Consider the following 16,398-nt stretch of genomic DNA (forward strand, 5'->3'; position numbering starts at 1 on the left):
ACCTATTTCATAAGTTATTAATTTAACGGTCATTCACATATTTAAGATATTATTTCCATTCGCGGCCACTTTCCACTCTTTTGTTCTCGATATCTTGCTCACAAAGACCAAACCAGGAAAGCACTTAATAGGATACCCTAGTACTTGATTATATAGTTTATTCATAGTTTATTAGTTTACTTTTCATTATAAAGAAAATAGGGCTGTTTTAACATTAAAATGTTCTTATTGAATACCAGCTATCATTTCTACACCTTTACAAACCGAATTATCAAAACACGGAGTATAAATATAAATTTATTGATGATAAGTATGTACATATTTACAGAATGGTAAACTATGAAAAAAAATCGAAACATGCTCGAAAAAATAATAGTAAGGCTTGTACTATCTAATTTGACTCGATTCGATGTTACGTTCCCGATGATGCAGCGGGAATATTAACTTTATTTGACACCAAAACATCTGCCTGGACAGCGTTTAACTTGATGTAAAGATTCTCTGGATTTTCCTGTAAATGTCAATTAAAAATTTATCTGAAGGTTTTTGTTTTGTTGTTTGGCGCGGCGGTGTGGCTCAACGGGCTAAGCGTTAGGAATACGCTCGCCACCGCACCTCTAATTACTCTGCGTGGGTTCGCAGGTTCGAATCCCATGCAGGGATGGTTATGTGCGAGAGGATTGCTGGACTCCTCGCCGTCGTTGGGTGGTTCACGTAACCGCTGGTCGGTTACGGCTTCCTCCACCACCAAGTCCATGCTTCCGAAAACAAACAATACAGTAAAACTAATCCCATACCCGACTTGGAATGGTAACCGGACGAGAGGCCGTGGTTCGCCATATGGATAAGCCGTCTTATCGGCTTTCCTCTCCCCCGGGATAAATATGTAAATCCTATCCTAATCCTAATTAAACAGCAAACAAAACACAGAATGACAATGGTTATAAGAGAACTGTATATCAGAATACAATCCTGATTGCAACATTGGCGCGACAGCCCCATTGTTTAGAGCAGCGGGCACCAAACTATGGCCCCACAGGAGTTTAATTGAAGGAATCTGATTATATAATTAACGTACGAAATTGTGTTCATCTTCAATGTGTGTTAATTTTAATATACCATTTTTATATGTCGCAGAGCTCCTAAAACATAATTTATGGAGCATTTTTCCTCTTGTTTTTAGCGTGCATGATATCGTTTTAATGTTGAATGAATATAATGCGACAACAGCGACAAGAAAGGGTCAAATGACAAACTTATGGCACCATTTGGGTTAACCCTCCAGTTTTTCTCACTGAGCGCACAATTTCACAAGAAAAAAACTGATTATAGATGTCTTTGTTGGCTGTTGCACAAGACGTACATATATCGAAGTACATGTGAAATAGAGAGAATTCGCGGAACATAAGGATGTTCATAGACTAAAATATTCACGTCACACTGATAAAACAATCAGTGAATATATTAAAATTAGCCCGAAAAACCCCGTTATTAGAGACTATCAGTCCATTGAAAAAAACTGGCAGCGTTGTATTATCTGGCCCTTTATGAAAATATTCCAGTGACCCTTGGTTAGAGCATCGAGCATATCTCAAATTCATCTCATTCCGAAAATAGATCTCTTCATATATGGGTGAGGGTGGTTGAACACTTACCATAAATAATTCATAAAGTTCTTCACCCATGGCTTGCTTTACTGCTTCATTCACTGACGGGAATATCCGAACCAGATACTACAATAAAGAAAATATTATTACCAACAAATATATTTCACTTCCCCTTTCAAACTTAAATTTTATGGAAAAAGATATCAATAGATATATATTGATAGTACTTATTTCAATGAACCTGTAACTACATTTAGGATTGAAAGAATAGATATAATGTAATGTTTTATCATTTCCGGGAATTTATAATGTGTATATTTGTTAAGCAATCATGTTGTTTTAATCCTGGAAATGTTTCTTCAACGAAATGTCTATAAGCAGTTGAGCAATTTTTTAAACAAATCAAGCCACATATTGAACAACCAAATACAAATATATAATCAGGAAAATTCTTATTCACAGCTTATATAAAAAAGAGTACAAAAGTGATAACAGTATCATTGTCAGCATTTGTGTAGATGTACCTCCAATGTTAAAGAAGATTGCCTTTGACTGTCCGCAAAATCAGTGTTTCCCATCGCATACATGACATGATGAACCATTCTTAACCGAAGCAGTTTTTCCGCAAGATCTGATGAATCACGACATAATATACCAATAGTCTTTGCTGAGGATGCTTGCTTTACGAAAGCAGGCAAGGGTGCTTTGAAGTCTGGTGCATCAGACAGAGCATCTGTGAGAATTTTTTACAATTTTATAATTCAGCATTTTACCTAATACTAATATCTAAATTTCCTTTGTTCTGAAAAGTTATCTTTATACAACTGATGTGAAAACCAATTAAACACATGCACATGGAAAAGATTGGTATATGTGCAATTTTTTTGCTACATAAACTGTAGATCAAAACAAGACCTGAACAAAAAAATTCGCAAGCAGCCCATGACATAGTAAAAGCTATTAAAAGGTCTTCAAGACTTGAGATGATTCATCACAAAATGAAGTTCAAAAAATAGGGATTTCTTGGGAAAGACTTTCAACATAGATTTCATTAACAGATTAGGATCTGTACATTCTATATATGGGAACAAATTTTTTATCTAGTGATATGGCATAAAGTATCTTTGGTTATAACAACAGAATAAAATTCAGATACATAAAGTCTGTTATAATATCTATAATATGGGCTAAATAAAGAAACATTAACCTGCTAATTGCTTGTTCTTTGCTATAATTTCCTCTCTTGTAGGACGTAATGATCGTACTAAACTTTCCAGCAATTGATCTTGTACTTCGTAATTCATCAGTTCTCGAATAAATTCAATTGCTGAATAAAAATGATAAATAAAAAATTTCTACTACAACTATATTATTAGCATTTCACGCTTTTCATAAGGAAATTGCACCCTAACTATCAAATTATAGGATATATTTTCTTATATTAAGCGTTTTAGCAGGGTTAATCAAGTGCTACTTAGTAACAAGTCTCTTGTAACAACGTTTCCCTTTTTAAAACAGTGATCTTAAAATGTTTAGGTAAGGGAATATCATCGTTATTGGTGTGAAAATGAATACTAATACTGGGTCATGATATTGGTTTATATTCACATTTTTATCAGCTTCTCTTTGCTTGAAAACCTTGAAATTCAGTTGCTCCACTTTTGGTATGAAATTGATGCATTTCTATGAAACACATCATCTAAATTGATTCCATGCCATGGGTCTAATGTCTTGGCCCATGTTTTATTTAATTTACAAATATTTATCATTGAATTGTCTATTATTGAATGACAACTACATATATGCCAAAACAAAATGAACTAAAATGAGAATAATTAACCCAATTGTTGTTCTCTTTATTGCTATGATATCTTATAACAGCAAAAACAAATGTAATTCCTATAAAAATAATGGTAAAAAAAGTTACCCCACCTTCATACTGAACCTCAAGATGAACAGTTGATAATAAATTAATGAGTGGTTCAACTAAACTTGGATTCGCTGATTTTACGATCACCTGAACAATTCTGAAATGAGAAATCATTAGTTTTAAATTTACAATACAATTTTAGAAAATCTGAGGATAATTTCATTTTTCACATTACCGCAACGTTTGCAATGCCATTTGCTGTGCTTTCGGTGAGGTTGACGGAAGAAGAGCAATTAATCCTTTATAAACTTGAACCTCATACTTTGGATTTCCTTGAGCCAGTAGCTAAAAAACAAATCAACCATAAGGTATTTGAAAAGCAAAAAAAATGAGACAATATTTCCACGAAACCCAAGTTCAAATCTGTGTCGACTGAAAACACAGTGCTGGTCCTTATTAGACATTATTCAAAATATTGCTTAAATAAAGCAATATATGTTGATTCAATACTGACCTGTAATAGAATTCGAGCATTATCTTGAGTATCTTCTGATTTTGCTCTTGCTAAACATTCAGCAATTGCCCTTATACCTACAAAAAAAAAATTCAATAAAACATTCAATTTTTTTAATCGTGGCAACATAATCATGACAAAATTCCTCAATCCTTACATCAGAGCGGAGTGATTCAAGTAGCTGATGGACATGGGCTGATAAGTCAGACTCGACATATTCTATACACAAAATTTAAAAATAATATTGGAATGCAAAATAGGTAAACAGTAATAGGTAAACATATATTCAGTGGCAGAAAAATCGATTGATGTTATGACATTTGGGTATTAATTATGGCTTTACAATAATTCCTAAATTTTACAACGCCTTGCAAGGAAATGGCAGCAATGTCCAGCACGCAACCCTGCAAGAATGTTGTAACAATAAGCGCTGTGCGCTCGCAAAGAAGTTAACAAACAATAAAGTGCGGATTCCATCTCATCGACATAACAACACATCGCATGAAGATTTTTGCCAAAAAGGAAACACTACGATGACGGAAAAAAGAGGATTCTATTCGAAATTTTTTTAAAATTAGCTGGAAAAGTATTCGAATACTTTGATATTTGATTCGACCTGGTTTCAAACAATGTGTGATTTGGTCTTAGTCACAGTTTGGCAACCAGATTGCCTGGCAGCATATAATCGAGACATTACCAACTGAACCTGCAAGTCCCGAATGCTTTCTTAATAGACTGAATTTTGCTGATGGTTAGACACACTTCATCCAGCCTAGTATTGTATGGTGAAATCCATTACAAAAAAAAAAATTACCAAAACTTTCACAGATGATTTCTTTGTGATGGCGTCCAGATCCTGCAATAACTGCAAGTAACTTTAATGCTTCGCCTTTATCAGTTTCCTTTGATTGTTTCAGACTAATTATTTCAAGTAATGTTAAAATTCCACCAACTTCAATAAATTCTTCCATGAATTCATGCCTAAAAATAAAAGTGAAAATGTCAGAATGTGAATATTGAAATCCAATGAACCGTTACCGAGAGCATTCAAGCATTTTTAGAGAAAAACACAATTATGGTCATGTGACGGCTGCGATTAATTTAGATTATTATCGAGACAAGTATGGCACGATCTAACCTATCTGCCTTCGTGCCAGATGCCCTCGTTACAGATACAAATAAAGTGTTGTTTTATTGAACCAAATGTCAGGACATCTTGTAATTGGAGAACTGTTCCCATACTGTAAATTGTTTTGATTGTAGCAAAATATTTAGTTATATTTAACATTAATCATTGACTTAAAATTGGCGTTCTTACCCACTAGTAGCTGAGACAAAAATATTCAATGCTTTCAACTGAGTTCCAACACAAGTACCAACTAAATAAGTGAGTCGTAACCATGCAGATATTCTGGATAAAAACAAACTTGCAGCTAACCCATATTCTTGATCCAGTTCTGGAGCTGTTTTACCCTAAAACAAATAGTAAACACCTAATGGGATCAATTCTTCATGAGTTAAATAGTCCAGTATTGGAATAAATTGGGCTAACCAAATCCATATCCAACTTCGTCTGCTATCAAAACAAGAGGATATGAGAAATTAACCCTTTTCTCACTCAAGACATATCTTAATTTCATCCTAATGGCCGCTGGGTGGTACATGAAGCAAATTGAACTTATTAAGTCAGCTTTCATTAACGTTAAGACAGAAACAAAAAATATAATTGATATGAATATATATGGTGGCAAATTTGAAGCTAATCCCTAAATTCAATTTATTTTTGAATGAAAGTAACTAGGCCTACAATAGTTCAATTTCAAATTGACATTATTTGATACGGACATCCTGAATTGCTACTAGAATATTGATAAAATGTAAAGCATAACATTTACATGTATGACCTTTTTTGTAACATACCATTTAACAGTATGAAAGCAACATTTCTTTGATTAAGCAGGCCTTTGAGGGAGCGGATCAGAAAAACTCAAGCTATACTAAAGTACTGAAACCAATATCAATTATATATATTCTCTAGTTATAGGTAAACATGATATTTATTGTAAAATATCCTCACCTTGTTATTGTTTAAAAAATTTAGAAGAATTTCATTTCTGGAAGAAGGCGATCCTTGATCCCAAACAGAAAGAATTGTTTGTATCTTGGAAAGAGCCGCCTGGCTTTGTGACATTTTACCAAAATATATTTACCAATAAAGAACTGATTGCACTCTAACTTAAAGTATCAATAATGCATATACTGTATATATTAATATCACCCATTAATATAAAGGGTATATAATTGGTACCGTACTGGTCAAACTCAAACGTTTGCCTAATAACTGATAAAAGGGTGGCCTTCTGAAATGGGGATTCCCCTGAAGTACAAATACGTTTCTCGTTACCTAGCAACATGTTGCTGTAGCAAAAATCAGCCACGCGGAACAACTGCTAATCTTATTTCAGCGGGAATAATATTCATTTTGTGAACACGCTTGCCCACGTAGATGCTGGATTGTGTTTTTATCAACGTTAGAAATTTTTGACGAGCGCAAAGAACGACCCTTCTCTTTTATCCCACATATGGGAGTTAGTATTGTATATGAAGACATATTGTCCTAATGTTTTTCCAGAAATAAGACCTGGCCTGAATTTTGAAAATGATTGTAATAGACTATAAGACCGAGTTTGTTTGTTTTTTGAATAAAAAATTGTTATTTATAAGTAAATGGATATCGGTTTTATATTTTGTATATTCTACTTTGTAATATCCTTCAAATTATTTTTCAAGAGAAAATTTAAATAAAGCCCTGTATTATTTTCAGGGGAACATAGGCTAGTACTACCTATTGCCCGTTTACTTGTCTGCGTGTGTTCGATATGATAATCCTAGAACAGTCAAAAACTGAAATAGACTAGTTAATTGTTCAATAAATCGGTTCCTTTAAATTACATAGAGTCTGTAGCCAACTAGCAGACTCTGACTAGTGCTTACATGAAATCTGTGAAACACAGACTGACAGATACTGAGATATCAGAAGTCATGCAATCCTCACCCACCCCATATTGAGATCTTATAGCTGTATAGTCTACAAGATTTCCACTTGACTTGTGAATGTGTACCAGTAGGCTACAATCAGCAGCATGTTTCTAACACTTGTCTACTACCGTATTATGATCACAATGCACCGAACTCCAGTCGCCAGCGAGAAACCTAAATTCACAAACTGAAATATTTGAAGTTGGTAAAGACAAAAAGTTCAGATTACATGCACCTGTAAATTCCAAACCCTCAACATTTCACCCCAATTGATACAATCTCGCATTTTTTTTCATTTACAGATCTTTGTCTTGAATAATGGAGCTAGTAAATCAGCAAAAGTTTGCAGATGACAGTATGATATCACATCATCCGAAAGTGGTGTCATCTGATGCGTCGTCTTGTCAAGACAAATCAGAGCTTAATGCCACATCAAATTACCAGACAAGGTGCAATATACATGAAATGAAGAATGAAAATGCACTGCATCAGAACAGTGTTTGCTTAGCAGAAAATCAAGCAGATATGGTACAATATAAACATGTTTCCAACCAGAAAGATGTTGAAACTGCTGTTAACTTAGTTCTTGATGAATTGTTAGAGAAGATAACACACAAATCTACAGATAATGATATGATACCTAATATGATTCTAGATGAAATCCTAACCAATATTATAACACAAATTCCATTCAAAACAGAGGATAAAACCACAAATGTCCAAGAACAAGATGAGCTGGAAAATAGGATTTCAAATAATTCAAGCATATTTGAGCAAATTCCATTTAAAAGGAAGGATGAAAACTCAAACAAGCAAGAACCAGATGAGGAGATGAATGTTGTGAACGAATCTAACAAAGAAAAAATTCTTGTTGAGAAAGACAAAAAAAACTCAAATATACACGAACAGGATAAGATGGAACTCAATAATCTGAATGAATCAATTGTTTCAGATGTAAACAACTCCACACAAAGTTTTGAATCCAACAATCTAAATGAGTCAATTCAATCAGAGGAAATTCTTCCTGAAAGAGACGATAGAAACACAAATGTACCAGATAAAATGGAAATCTGTGATCTAAATGAATCGATTAGTTCAGCTATAGACAGTTCCATATCTAGCTCTGAAGCGCAAATGCGTACTGGAAAATGTAATGAGGACTACACTATATCGAAAAGATCCTCCATAAAAAAGCAGAAGTCCCCAGAACGTATTACCATCCAGGAAATACCTGACCAACACCTGACAAACAAAACCTTGCTATTTTCTCAAGTAAAGAGATTGAGGCGAGGCATAACAGAAAAACGAGAGACTTTGCGTAAACTTAGACTCGCTAGGCTGTATAAAACGAAAGAGAATGCAGAGCTGGATGAACTGACACAAAAATGGACGAGTGCATCACAGAAGATCATACTGGAACTCGTCAATTATATAGAACAAACGCCTAAACCCACAATTGGTGCTTTGTTGCAATATTATAATATCGATGAGAAACAAATTCAATATGACAAGGTGAAAGATGCTTTTTACTCAGTAGATGATGATCGCAGCTGTTCATTTTAGTAGAAGCTTCGATCAATTATGGGAATATATGTTGGGGGCTCTTGTGCTTAAATCATATTCATAGTGAATACTGTGCAACCATGACATCCCACTATGTTCTCATTAAGCCCTTCTTCGTTTCGTGATTTTACTGTACTTTTTTTCCACTGCGAGGCACCTTCGCACTCATAATTTCCTTAGTGATTTTACTGTACTTTTTTTTTCCACTGCGAGACACCTTCGCACACATAATTTCCTTGGAGTGAACACTGCATCCCGGTATATTCGCGCTTGCAATAACAAATTCTTTCCTCGTTTTTTCTCATGATTTTACTGTATTATCAGTCACTATCGTTTCACTTCACCGGTGACCGAACATTTGAACCCATGCGTATATCCACGGGTGCTAAAACCCATAGGTTAGGGTTAGTATGGGTTTAACTATCCGTGAAACAAAAAAAATTCCATAGGTGCAATAGCATACAGGTGCAATTGTCATGGGTTCGAATGTACGTGGGTTCAAATATAATGGAACCACTTCACCCATTGCCCCTTTATCAATCTTACTCCTTCTTACTTGTTTTTTTGTTTAAATTTTATTGAAATATGGAAAATATTATACAAGACAAAAACCTCTTGGTTGATATTCGCATGATTGTAGGAAAGTTGAGTATAATCATTAATTATTCAAGGCGGTGAGAAGTTGTCCATCAAGTATTTAATGGCACTGAACATATGACACTCTGTGTTTGTTTGTCTTCTCTCCTCCATGTATTGCCTCAGATGTGCTTCAATTCGCTGTAAGAGCGGGTTGTTTTGAGCTGGCAATGTTGCAATGTTAGTTTGTAGATACCAAACAATAGGCATCACATGTGCTTGCCTGTAAATTCAGATTGAACAATATATTAATAAGGTGCGGCAGTGGGCATGAAAATCTATGCAGTATGACGCACTGTAACAAACTAAACATGCTATAAAATAGATTATGATGATTTATAAAAATGTAAAACATTGTACATCTACATTCAGCCAGCATGGTCATGGGGCTGCGCTATGCGTTATCTACAAACAAATTTAACATCGATTTGCTATTTATCATGTTTGGCACTGTTAGTTGACAATCATTTTCGCATAGATGAATGTTCCATACAGATGCTCCATGAAATGCGATGTCACCTTGTTTCAACATCAAATAATAAACATCACCAATCACCATGGAAAAATATAATGTGAAGGGAATAATTATGAGCAGGACTGTTGGGCTTGAATTTACTCGTATGACAATGTATTTACCAGACAGCTACAGAACATCAATACTGGTGAGAAAGATTGTAGTCTGCACATGTTTAGCCTTAGGGATGGGGAGCTGTTTCAAAATCAGTGGCTCTTGACTCCAGCTTCGGAGTCACAGTATATTCAGCTGACTCCAGAGCTTCATTTTTTACGTCGGAGCTGGAGGCCCAGTTCCACACCGATAGAGGTGTTTAAGTGTGATCACTACCATGAAATATCTACCCAAATGTGGATTAGTGAAAGCGGGACAAAAAACTGATAAAAGGGTTTCAAAATTTAAATTTACATTGAAACATTTAGATGAATATTTAAATTGAAATTTCTGAGCTGAAAAGAACAGATTTTATTATTTGTATAAAGTATTTGAAAATTATAAATGTTAAAAAATAATAAGGTGGTTAGGAGCTGAAGCCACTAAAACTTCTGGCACCTGTTTGGCCCTATCACTGCATTTGAGTGAATATTTCAAGAAACAATTTTCTAACCTGTTCATGGGTGGATTTGCCGGATTGAAATTCTTCATTGTCATCAAGACAAATATCAGTATCTTGTCCTTGATATAAACAGCGGGAAGTCCAGCTGGAGCATAACTCAACCAAGGAGGCACAGTCAGGCATATTTGTGGAATCCATTTCACTGTTGGATCATTTTGGTGTGGTGTCAGTTCCAGACGCATCACATTGATGAAATCTCGCAGAATAAGCGACTTGGATGATATAATACTGCAGAATGCATGTATGTTACTTGGACGGAATGGCTGAGTAGCAACCCTCATTTTAAAAAAGCGTTCTAAAATAAGAAGATCATCATTTTGCCAGTTTTCATGAGGAATTCCATGTTCTTGCATGACTAATGGTGGAACTTGCTGAACAGCAAGATTCAAGTGCGGACGGTTTCCAGGAAACTGCATTGTGCAACGGAACATAAGAGAATTCGCAGCAAAAAATGTGCAGAGAGGTTCATTCACAGATGGATTTGGAACAAGACTTGGAGAAGGTGTATAATATGGTGAATCTGGTGGAGTAGATCGTATTATATGTTCCAACTCTCTTCGTATTAGCGTATGACCAAGAAACTGCTCTAGAATATTTGTAGTATAGGAACTTGTAGTTGTTTGTGAACTTAATAGTCCTGTGAAAACATCTTGATCCAAAATGACAGGATTACTACCTGCCCACACACCTCGCGTGATTGTACGCATTTCTCCAGAATTTGCACTCGAACTTTGGATATCTGGTGCAGGAGGATCGTCCTTCTCTTTCACGGACCGCTTACGAGATCCTGGACTCTCAAACAAAGATAAAAATGATTTTAAACCAACAATTGGATACATTCCCTCTTTTACCTTGCTGGAATCAAACATAGAAAGCGATCCATCCCTAATTGCGACCTTTTTGTCAGGCAGAGAGTAGACATCTAACGCATACGTTGATCGGTAAATCAGTCTTATGTGTGATGGAGACTGAATAATAACTGAGAAGCTCTGTGATACACTCTTCGGATTCTGTTGCATTCCACCGGGTTGATTTGATGCCATTCCAATTAAAGGGATACTAGAAAGAGAGCATATTGCTTGCAATGGCTGTGATGTGTCATGTAAAATTTGCACCAACTTTCCAATGTCTGGATTAGAATTGAATTGATTCACCAAATAGTGAGAGGCAATGGTATGACTGTTTGATCCTGTAGAACTACACCTTCCAAATAGTAAAACAAACTTGTCATTTTGGATTGACCATTTGATAGTAACAAGTTGATGCTTGGATTTTCCGTATTTGAGTACTAAACTGCGATAATTATAAGAATGAACAGTTACAATGTGGTGAAGAACACTACCCTCATCTTTTATAGCTGTTGAAAAACGAGCCACTGGTTCATATAACTTTAAAATTGAAGTCCATTCATCATTGAAAAGCTTGACAGGAGAGTCATTTGAAGAGAAATCAAAACTCAGCATAACCCGAGTGAGAAAGCCATGTTGAGATTCTGTTTTCAATGGCCGATCAGTGAAAACGAGTTCAGCAATCCAAATCTTAGTACCTGATAGTTCTGACATTTTGGGTGATTTATCAATGAGCTTGAAGCTGCATTCAAGGAGGCTGGCAACCAGTTTTTTACTTAAAATAGTCTGAAGTACATTAGTTGGAATTTCAGGAAAAGACATTATTTTCACACTCAACCCAATACCTATGCCATCCTCCATCAACCCTTGATGTAATATGCCTTCTTTTGCAAGATCATGGATCAAGCTTATGAAAGGGATCCTGGCATTACTGACCGAAACAACTTGCGCCAACTCAGAATTGAAATGTGATCCTACGTCGCCGGATTCATCTTCATCTGATATTTTTAAATCTGCAAATTCGTCACAGCAAAGTGAAGTCTCAAGTTGGACAAGCGAGTCTGCTTTCATATCACCGACATCTCCTGGACGAGACGTACCACCTGATACAGTGAGGAGATGGTATCGATAAAGAACTTCAGTGGTTATTTCTTCATTTGGGATCAACTCTACAACAACGTAAAAATTGCTGAAATTTTTTAGTTTAATATAAACAATATCTTTTGATAATTGACCAATGGGATGTGTGCTATTGTTTGCAAATGATAATTCATCCACACAGTATGCTGGTAAATTTTGTACGGATGATTTGCATCTTTCTCTTGCCAGTTTATTTCTAAACCTGGGTATCCATGAAAGCAGATTCATTGGAGATTCATTTATAGCCTTCTCCATCTCGTCAAGTAGTTGTTGTTCCAAACCTGTTAGCATTGGGACATAAATGCCAGTTTGTGGATCTATAGAAACGCAAAGATTTTCGTTGCTCTGACAAGGTTTTATTAGAGGAACAATCAAACTAGACAGATCTTTTGAAATTTTTGTTGAGTCATTTTTAATATGTTTCTGCAACATTTGCTGCAATTCGTAGAGTTTATGAAAGGAGCGAACTTTGATCGTATCACTGAGTAATCTTTCAAATGACAGATCTCTGATTTTTGATGCTTTTTCCACAAGATTTACATTTTGTAGGATGAGTGGTGGTTTATGAGTCACATCCAAAATCCATGCACCATCTTCTGTTTTCCGCTGATGAACTGCTACAGTCATCAACTCCTGTTTAGTTGATTTATAAGGAGTCAACCTAAATTATTAAAAGCAAACACTAAATCATTCAATTTTATTACATTACTGAATGTAAGAAGTTTTCAATCAAAATGGTAATAATCAGAAAACAAACTCTTGCATAGCACATAGGTAGATAGAATTTTTAATATTCATATTGGGGGAAAAGTTGGTAATATGCCTTAAGATTTTCCATACCAGATACGACAGTAAGTAGAAACAATAATGAAAAACAGTTATTCCAATATACTGATAGTTCACTTTTTTGAGTATTCCTATTCTGTAGCATTTAGTCCATGTCAGAATAATTAATATTATTTCAATAACTATATTTAAAAAAAGGCATCTCATGGATGCTTATGAATACCAAATCATGAATAATTCAAATCAATTGCTCGGACATCCTTACCTCCAGTATGATAGCACGACCTTTACACCAGGAAGATATTCATCAATTTGGACAAGTCTTCCCCATCTTTCCTGGATTAGTCTAACTGTTTGTGCTTGTAGAACTTCCAATTGTAAAGAAAGACAAAACGAATGAAGAACATTGTACAAATCCTGATAATAAGAAAAGTGTTTCAGATAAACTATGTCATATTTAACTTAGAGACAGAAAAGAAAATGAAGCAAACTTGACATGAACATTTGCATCTTGCTTTCAATTGTATTGTCACAGTAATTTGACAACAACGGGCAACCAACCTTGATCAGAAGTTAAAAAATCTTAACAAAATGCCTACGCTACATTACCATTTAATTAATTAGAGTTGGCTAAATATTTATATAAATTCAGTACAATTTTACCAAATAAATATTTAGAATTGAGGAAACCGAAGGGAAACCTATTATACCTGAATAGGATCTTCATTTGCAATCAATCGTGACTGGACCAATTCGTGAATGTAATTAACTTGCAAATTATGCACCAAAGTTCGCCCACTGCCCGTTTCTCTGTCTTCAACCATAAATTCTAATTTCAGTAATCTCCATGGAACTTCATCTTCATCACCCATGAGAGTAAGCATAGCCTGACCCAACAAAAAATAAGCATTTTTTTTAATAAATTCATCAATGCTACTTGGCACAATAGGAAATACTACCAATGCCTCTAAGAAAGCAAGGTTACAATAACAAAATATTATATAAAAAATTTTAATCCTTGGGTGTTGTCAATGTTTGCCTAAAGATAATAGAATATCATAGCATTTCAAACCAATTTTTGCATTTCTACAGATCGTCAAAATCAAGTTATCCCATATTCAAGATAGTCCCCATAATAAATAACATTTAATAAGTTTTTGTTTGCATAGTTATGAGCGACAATAAGTCAATAATTGACAATCGACAGCTGGCAAAGTACCAATGATATAGCAACGAGAATATCAGTCGGAGACCGAAGACTTATCGATCGAAACTGCGGTTTCGATTCATGACTCTATAGTGACACCACGTGTCCCATCACTAATTAATTAATAACTCTCTAAATATACGACATAATTCATCCAAAATCAATAGGCTTCTAGTCCGAGATATGATGAATGCACATGCAAAGCAGATTCAACCTCACCTTCGTGAGATACCGCGTTCATCTAACAGACAAACAAACAGACAGACAAATACCTATCAACATACTTACCGATCTTAAGATCGATAAGTAATAATAAACAAGAATAAAAATGTCCAAAATAATTTCACATCGTAATACATATTCTTTTATTTTAAACAGCTTGAACAGCTCATTGTACAGTTGTATAAAAACTCCTGACTTACACCCAAATATCCCAAAGTTAAGTAACATATATTTTGATTACACTAATAATTTCAGAATATGAAAAATATAGATATTCTTACTTCTTAAACAATCAAACAAGTCCTTAAGAAACGCAGTAATAAATAATAGTTACCTGAAATTCTCCTGGTACAACAAGCTTGACCATTCCTTTGTCAACAATCAACTCCATGATTTGTAGTGGAATTTTTGTAGTGACAAGTCGATACATGATAATTTGGTTCAGTCTTTTCAGAGTTGCTGCCTTCTCCAATGGTGTGATGGGATCAGGAGGCAAAATTTTATCTCGAATTGCTCTAGGAAGTCGAGGATACGTTCCAGTTGTTAATACATCCACTGCAGCTGGTATGGCAAAATTAGGCAATCTAGCCTGTACTACGAGTTGATTGGCTAACGTGTGTAGTTTATCGGCAGTGTCAATAAACAACATAGCTTGTTGATCTAATAACTGTGTTATTTCTTCACATTTTGAAACTTTCCCGACGGAACTTGCCCATTTCACAACTGCAAGAAGTCGGATGACAAGCTGACGAGTACGATTCGCAAAATGGGCGATATCATTTTTTCTTTCCATGTCTGGTTTACCAGGAAGAAGGTCAGCCATAACGACAATATCATGATAAGTTTTATGAATAATGTGATCAATAACCGTATTAAGAGGTATTGTCCCCATTGGTGGTGCATTCATTGAAGGAACAATTGCTCCATTTTGCGCAGGACGGGGGCCCTGCTGAAATCCCACAGGTGCTGGCATTCCAGCCACATGCATCTTATCTAATAGACATACAATTATATATAAACTGTGTAAAAAAATGATAGAGCAATGTTGAGCAGGATAGGATTCACATACTTTTCTTGAAAGAGAGGAAAGTTGATGAGACAGCCTGATATATGGCCTCTTGTCGATTACGGCACCAGTCCATGTCGGGTATGGGATTAGTTAGTCAGTTATTTGTTTTCGAAAGCATGAACTTGATGGTGGAGGAAGCCATAACGGACCACGTCTGCATTTCAGGTGAACCACTCCACGACGACAAGGATTCCAGCAATCCTCTCGCACCTAACTATCTTCGCATGGGATTCGAACTTCAAACCCACACAGGTTTGTGAAGATTGATTGATGAATACAATTCGTTTTCTCCAATAATCTCGTTGCCTATTTATTACTTTGATTGTGTGGTTAGTGGTTACTACAAGTTGGGACATTGCACATAATTCTTCAAGATGTGTCTGCGGGTAGGGGTGAAAAATAGGGCTCCACCACAACATCATTAAGTGGATTGAAATTCACATTCCAACTTTACAAGTGTGTTTGGCTAGCCCAAATGAGGCTAAATTGTTAACTCAGTAACTAGCTTCTGAGCTTTCTATCTTCGGTCAGGACAGCTAACAATAAGCTTTGTAGACATCGAATGAGGAATCTATTAGGCGGGGCGCGGCAGTGTGGCTAATCATGCTAAGCATTAGGAATATTAAGCATTACGCACCTCTTTACAGCATACTATTCAAATTCCAAGAATTTCCCTCCATTTGGCTCAATAAAACAAACACTCTATGTGTCTCACAAACGAGGGGCGTCTGGGACCACGTCAGATGCGTCATACTCATATCTAGGGA

General features: G+C 35.4%; 3 protein-coding genes across 3 annotated transcripts; 1 reads left to right on the plus strand and 2 right to left on the minus strand.

Moving 5' to 3' along the window:
* Window positions 1-284: 284 nt before the first annotated feature.
* Window positions 285-6,706, minus strand: LOC120328174 (armadillo-like helical domain containing protein 1). Its single transcript, XM_039394596.2, has 10 exons — window positions 6,069-6,706; window positions 5,310-5,464; window positions 4,806-4,972; window positions 3,992-4,068; window positions 3,713-3,822; window positions 3,540-3,634; window positions 2,815-2,934; window positions 2,132-2,340; window positions 1,656-1,733; window positions 285-511 (listed from the first exon to the last, which is right to left on the minus strand). The coding sequence occupies exons 1-10, from the start codon at window positions 6,180-6,182 to the stop codon at window positions 413-415; spliced, it is 1,224 nt and encodes a 407-aa protein (XP_039250530.2). The 5' UTR covers window positions 6,183-6,706; the 3' UTR covers window positions 285-412.
* Window positions 6,707-7,144: 438 nt separating this feature from the next.
* Window positions 7,145-9,208, plus strand: LOC120328254 (uncharacterized). The gene has a single exon (XM_078116900.1). The coding sequence runs from the start codon at window positions 7,349-7,351 to the stop codon at window positions 8,591-8,593; it is 1,245 nt and encodes a 414-aa protein (XP_077973026.1). The 5' UTR covers window positions 7,145-7,348; the 3' UTR covers window positions 8,594-9,208.
* Window positions 9,128-16,173, minus strand: LOC120328252 (mediator of RNA polymerase II transcription subunit 14-like). Its single transcript, XM_039394688.2, has 5 exons — window positions 14,897-16,173; window positions 13,844-14,020; window positions 13,399-13,550; window positions 10,351-13,008; window positions 9,128-9,452 (listed from the first exon to the last, which is right to left on the minus strand). Exons 1-5 carry the CDS (start codon window positions 15,548-15,550, stop codon window positions 9,260-9,262), a joined length of 3,834 nt encoding a protein of 1,277 aa, XP_039250622.2. The 5' UTR covers window positions 15,551-16,173; the 3' UTR covers window positions 9,128-9,259.
* Window positions 16,174-16,398: the final 225 nt, after the last annotated feature.

The sequence above is a fragment of the Styela clava genome, chromosome 10 (assembly GCF_964204865.1).
Source record: "Styela clava chromosome 10, kaStyClav1.hap1.2, whole genome shotgun sequence".
NCBI lineage: Eukaryota > Metazoa > Chordata > Ascidiacea > Stolidobranchia > Styelidae > Styela > Styela clava.